We start from the raw sequence: 6,422 nt of genomic DNA on the forward strand, positions 1-6,422 counted from the left end.
CGAAAATAAGATGTGTTATCTCTTTTTTTTTAGAAGTGTCCTCTTTCTCCCACGTTTATGACAAAATGTTCTTTGGAGTTAATCCCATGTATATATGTAATAAAATGTCATGACAAAAGTTATAAATGTAATGATGTAATAATGCGTGAAAGTAAATTAAATATATATCTGTGAATATATATTAAGGTGGTTGGTCCGTCGAATTATTTTCTTCCTTTTAGGAAGAGAAGAGATCCTTTTAAATTTCAGATGCATATCGATGAAAATGTTATTTACACTGTAAAATTCGAAATCATTGGCCATTCGGAAGCTGGGATATTTGCGACTAAAATGACACTTCTCATGTGTATTCCTTGAAGTTAACATTCTATTTTTAATCTTCAATTTTTTATTTCTTCTAAACTGCATTCAGAATTTTAATGTGATACTATAGACTAATAGAGACCTTATATAAGAATGTGATACTATGGACTAATAGAGACCTTATATGAGAATTCCGAATTATTGACCATTTTGTTTTGAAATAGAGAAGAAAAATTATATATATAGGAAATTTACAATTTATCATAGTAATATCAGCGATATATATGCGCATATAAACATATTTAAATATTTATATACCACTTTCTATTATGTATGTACTCTATTATTATTTTTATTTTGGCTTCCGCTCTCCAACAGCAATGTTCAGCCTATTCTATGTATCTATGATCGCGATTGTTTGAACTCTTGATTAAACGAAAAAGAAATGCGCGTCTTATTGTCGATTTTTACGATACATCCGAAGACAATCGAAATTACCGGATAACGTTTATCTCGTCACCGCAGGCAAATTCTTCCGCTTCTTGGATAACGGATGAATGAAATTTGTACGTCTCACCGGTAAGACCGATATTAATCGTCAGCGTCGAAACCGCTGAAACGAGATCGTCTGCCGCTGCCTCGCCGATAGCATACGATTATTAATCGTTTCGCCGACCGGGAATGAAATTAGCCGGAGCCGAAAAACACCGCCGATGTTGAAATTACCAGAATACACGACGAACGCGGAAGAAAGAAACGACGATGAGTAATCAAAGCCGACTGCATGAAATTCCGCCGGTATCGAGAACGTCGCTCGTTTATTTTCTTATTCCGACCTTCACTTTTATTCCCCGCCAACCCCCGAACGTCTCGCGAGCCGCCCTTGTCCGTTTTCACGTTCGAACGAAATGAGACATCACTCCGGCGCGCTTCGCATTTCCGGAATACGTCGTTCACAAACGTTCACAAACAATCGGTTAAACACCGGAGCGTGTAAATTCAGCCGCGTTCCCGCAAGTGCAATTCGATCGCCGCCGGCCGGCGCATTCTCCCTGCAATTATCCCGGCCAATCTGCGGGGCTGCCACTGTCCGCGAATGAAAACGAAAATGGAATAGAAACGAGTTGTTTTATTTCGGACCGGCTCTGCTGCCGAGGACAGACCTTGTCGATCCGGCCGCTCGCATGAACGCCGGAGGTTACGGGAGGACTCACCTGGCTCTCTCGCTCGCTCGGTGATCTCCACGTCCACGAGGGGTTGCCCGGTGAATGATCTCCCGGCCTGGCCGAAACGACCGTTATTATTGCAGTTAGCCGAGTACGGAGCATTGTCGAATTCATTAACGTCCAGCCGCGCTCGGCTTCCGTTCCTCGGCTTTATTTAGCGAACGATTAACGGCTCAAGAGCCGAACAGCCGGACGCGTTGCTGGGCGTGAGCGTAAAATACTGCCGCCACTATTAGCGCGATTAACGTTTCCGCCGGTGTCGTGTTTGTGTGTGTGTGTGTGTTCCTGCGTGTGTTTGTCGAGTGTCTGCCCGTAAACACACCCCCGTGTTCGCCCGTGCTGTTCGCCCACGCCTACAATTTCGCGTTATTCGTCATCGTCGCGGTGGAATTTTTACCGATTCTTCATTCGATTCCACCGATTCCGTCGATTTTAATCACGCAAAAGCCGCCCGTCGGGACGTCCACCCCGAGACCATCCCCCCTTTCCTTACTTTTCTTTTTATTCTATTGTAACAACAGCGGCAACATCACAGATCTTTCTATGCTTACGACGAAGGCTACGCTAATGAAATATGTCGCGTGGTAAGGATAAGGTTCGAGGCTTTTCGGTCAGTTTCCACCGGCAGTCATGGTTCCTGCGTGTACAAATTGTACAACAGCAATCTCAACAGCGAGAACGGACAGGGGTAGGCGACCTCGCAATCGGCTCTCGTCCGATACGCCACGTCGTAGCAATCGCACTCGTCCGCGTCCTCGAGATTCCTACAATTCATACGATGCATTTTTCATCTTCTAATTGCGGAGCCAAGCGTCATTAATATCGCAACAGTCAGAGTTCGGGGAATTACTTTTGAAAAGTAACTCGTTACCGTAACTCGTCCATTAAAGAGGTAACAAGTTACCGTTATCGTTACACAAAAGGTAACATGTCGTTACAGCCCTGGTAGAAATGTATGCGATTTCCCGTCCAGTTATTGTCCAATATTAACGCATTCTCATTAGTCGTGACAATACTGCGTAGGAAATGAGCAAGAATTCGATAGTTTTACTCAGAAGTAAGTTTAGGGCGAAACTGAAGAGAATTTCCGTCTCCGTTCAATTTTGATGAGCTCCCTTTTAGAATTTTTGTTCGTGTCTGTTCCATATATAGGGTGTCCCAGAATCGGTGTCTTTAATATGACAGATTCTTTTGGGACAGTCTAATGGTAAAACGAAAATTCAAGTACAAAAATGAAACTGATAAAACTACTGATAAAACATACATTTTTGTACTGGAACTTTCATCTTAGAACGTCCCAGAGAATTTGTCATTTTAAGGACACATATTAGTTTTGGGACGCCCTGTATGTATTATACGTGTGCAAAGTAACGATGAAGATAACAATTGTATTTGTTAGCGTGCAAACAAAGTAACTGCGTTACCGTTACTAATGAAAAGACACAACGTCATTGCCAAGTCACCATTGAAACGAAGTAACTTGCAACGATAGCAGTGTTGCAAGTAACGCTTTACTTTCCAATCCCGACCAACACTACGCACTATCATACCTCAATACAACACGTATGGCGTCTTCGATCAGCGAGAATCCCGGAGGACTCAGCACCGTCTTGACCTCGCATATCGCTCGAAGAATGCACGTTCGTCCTGGCAAGTTTCGGCTGGAACGACCGGCGCTAATTAATGAAATAATCGATCACAGTCACAGCAGCTGAGAGAATCTCTTTTTACCTGTCCAAGGCCGATTCAAAATTCGCATAGAGCTCACGCCGGTGCCGTCGTTTCAGCTTGACCGGCCTCCCAAGCACGGTTCTCCTCAGATCCTCGCGACTCGGTATAGGCCAGATCATATCAAATTCCATATCGAGGTTCCAGTCACTGGGCTCGGTAATCTGGATAGACTTCAGAAGAGTCAGGGTTACCTAAACGGATAATTTTCTATACAGGATGCTGCGTCAACATACAGGCCGATATCGACGGATTGCCTACTCGCTTTACTGACTGTTCTTCAAAGACTGACTTAGCACGGATTTGCCAGTATACACGTTTGCAAAACAGTTCGCACTTTTTCACACTTTTTCTTGGAAACCGTCGTCACCAAATGCAGATCGCTCTGCAAACGAGTATTTCGTGCCGAGTCCGTAAAACGAGCAGGCAACTCGTTGTACTGACCTGCATGTTGATATAACACTTGACATAGTTTGGATACTTTTTCTTGATGCAGTTCTTCCTCGAACGCAACTGATAATTCGATGAGAGAACTTGCCAAGCTGAGAAGTTAAGTTCTCTCATTGGACCGTTAACTGTGTCCCAAACTGCACCGGGAAAAAAGTTCACATACAAACCGTATTGAAGTTAAGTATACACAATTGCGGATATAAAGGTTGATATGATTTTCCTTTGATGTGCTTCGAAATGCTGCCGACGTCCAGTGGAGGAATTTGTTTTCGAGAGATTCTCAGAAAATAGATTTTCTTCTTGGATGTCTCTGGGATGTCGGATATGCTTTGAAACGTATTTCAAAGAAAAAGTGCGTAAAAATATTTATATCCGCGATCGTCCCTTCAGATCGGCATGTATACGTGGTTGAGTTAAGATACGATACCGTGTGCCATAGAGCGCATCCAAGAACGGAAAAGTTTCTGTTTCATTTTTTATATAATGCCTCAGTTATTAAGATATTAATTGGGAAAGATTGGCAACAAGCCCAGGGCACGTCCTTTCAAACGTTCTTCCGCGGAAATGTTATAGTAAAAATTATCAAGGAATTTTGCAACCAAGGAATATGTCAACATTTTGCCGTAATTAATTTTTCCTTTCCATCTCATATGTGTTATTTATCTATTTATTTATATGTTTATGTTTTAATTATGTTGCATCATACGTACAGAGTCAACGAATGAAAAAATATATTACGTTTCTTAGTAAGATAAATTCTACTGGCAATTTATTCCTGCACTAATAGAGATGGTAAATACATGATAAAATTGCAGAGAACTTATATATATATGAAAAAAAACTATATATTATATTCTCTTCGTGTTTATAAGACTTTTTCGCTTGCATTATCTGCACACAATGTGTGTTGTATTTCAACTTTCAGCCGCCCTGTATATTCGCGAAGGGAACAGCAACGAGTTTCTTCATTCTTTCCGACGAAGGATTTTAAGATCGGACTGACCGAAATCGGTAGGGAAGATAAAGAGAAGCATGTCGCGTGCGGTTTCGCATGTCCCAAGAATGAACGTCGATTCGATTACGAGAAACTTTCGTTCTACGCGGGAGCGCGAACTTGTCACGTAAGATAAGAAACCGCTTGCTCGACATCGGTTTAACCGATCTCCTTGGATCTCCCGTCGGAGAGTACCGAATAAAACGATCTCCTCTCCCCCTCTCTCTCTTTCTCTCTCTCTTTCGCGAAATTTCTAGATTGCTATTGTTCTCGGCTGAATGTAGCTCAGAACATGAGTTTCTTTTGATTTTCATTATTGCTTTAATTTCTCCTTGCGATCTTTTACTTTTGTATCCATCACAAATTTTTCAGCGACAAGCAAAGCAGTGCGCTTAATATCAGCTCAATTTACTCTCGTTTTTGTTTACTTTTCACGTTTACTATGCAGTATTCATAGTTGAATCTTATATGTAAAACCGTAAGTACATCTTCAGATGTTTCGTAGTCAACGAAATGAGCCGTATAGCATCTAAAAATGACCTTAAGACGGTTTTAAATATAATATATACATATAATATATACATAAGATCGATGAAATATGAAGTAAAGATATTTTTAACACACACACACACACATACACACACATACACACACACACATATATATATATATATATATATATATCTCATTACTTGTACTTTTTATATAACAGCAACGTAAAGAGAACTTTCACGCTATATAAAACGTGATTTAGAAATCCATGTACTACATGTTATTGTGTTGAATGGATAAATAGTTATATACGCCTGACTCAGGCATCCAAAATATCCGAAAAATCTGTTGCAACATTGCTGTATACTTTAAGGATTCCGACCTCCCAGGGGTGAAATATATTCTGCTTTGCTCCGCTCTCTCTCTCTCTCTCTCTCTCTCTCTCTTTCTCTCGCAGAAGTTTAAGTAACAAAAAGACGAGGCGAGCGACACAACAGCTCGCGAGAACAACAACCGGCCGCGAGTTCTCACGGTCTGACTCACCACGAAGGCGCTCCCCTTCGGAAAAGCAAGTTCCCGTCTGCGTCTGGACGAAGTCTCTCTTGACCTCTGGCCGGTGGTGACGGTGGTGCTGGCACTTAAGTCGCTGTCATTACGGTGACACAACGCCTCCCTGAGGAGCGACAACGGCGGCAGGATCTGCACGAGAAGCAGGACGAGCCACGGGGCTCTCATTTCGCGGAATTACCGGAAGAGATCAGTCCCTTTTCGAGGCGAGCCGCCGCTCTCTCGGCTGCCTCCCGAGAGAGGCTACGGGGCGGGAAACATTTTCCGAAAAGCCGGACGCGCCAGAACGTCGTCCTCTGCGGTTACGTGGAAATATTACACTTACATGGCGCGTACGGCCGAGCTGCGGACGACTCGCCATCGCACGGCGACGAAAGCGCGACGGTGATTGCGACGCGCTCCGCGGCGTTTGCGCCGCGAATTAACGCGTCCGCCTCGACGACACGTCACGATGGACGGGCTAATTGAAAAGTATAATCGTCGCCGGTATTCTCAAGTATCTCGCGGAAGAACGAAGTTACGGAGGCCGAAGACAAATATACTCACGAAAGTCCTTGCCAGAGGAGAAGAATCGGACTCCGGGACACTTCGGCTTTCGATAACGGTTTGAACTGAAGTTTGCAGGCGGACGTTCCTTGCTTTTCGAGTGTACGCCGAGGACA

At 43.2% G+C, this 6,422-nt stretch overlaps 1 protein-coding gene across 1 annotated transcript; it reads right to left on the bottom strand.

Annotated features, from left to right (window-relative positions):
• Positions 1 to 2,157: 2,157 nt before the first annotated feature.
• LOC106742166 lies at positions 2,158 to 5,928 on the bottom strand. The gene is made up of 6 exons (XM_014614865.1): positions 5,737 to 5,928; positions 3,261 to 3,451; positions 3,072 to 3,190; positions 2,794 to 2,815; positions 2,446 to 2,544; positions 2,158 to 2,293 (listed from the first exon to the last, which is right to left on the bottom strand). Exons 1-6 carry the CDS (start codon positions 5,926 to 5,928, stop codon positions 2,158 to 2,160), a joined length of 759 nt encoding a protein of 252 aa, XP_014470351.1.
• Between the last annotated feature and the right edge of the window lie 494 nt (positions 5,929 to 6,422).

The sequence above is a fragment of the Dinoponera quadriceps genome, unplaced genomic scaffold (genome assembly GCF_001313825.1).
Source record: "Dinoponera quadriceps isolate SergipeBrazil2010 unplaced genomic scaffold, ASM131382v1 scaffold3, whole genome shotgun sequence".
Classification (NCBI taxonomy): domain Eukaryota; kingdom Metazoa; phylum Arthropoda; class Insecta; order Hymenoptera; family Formicidae; genus Dinoponera; species Dinoponera quadriceps.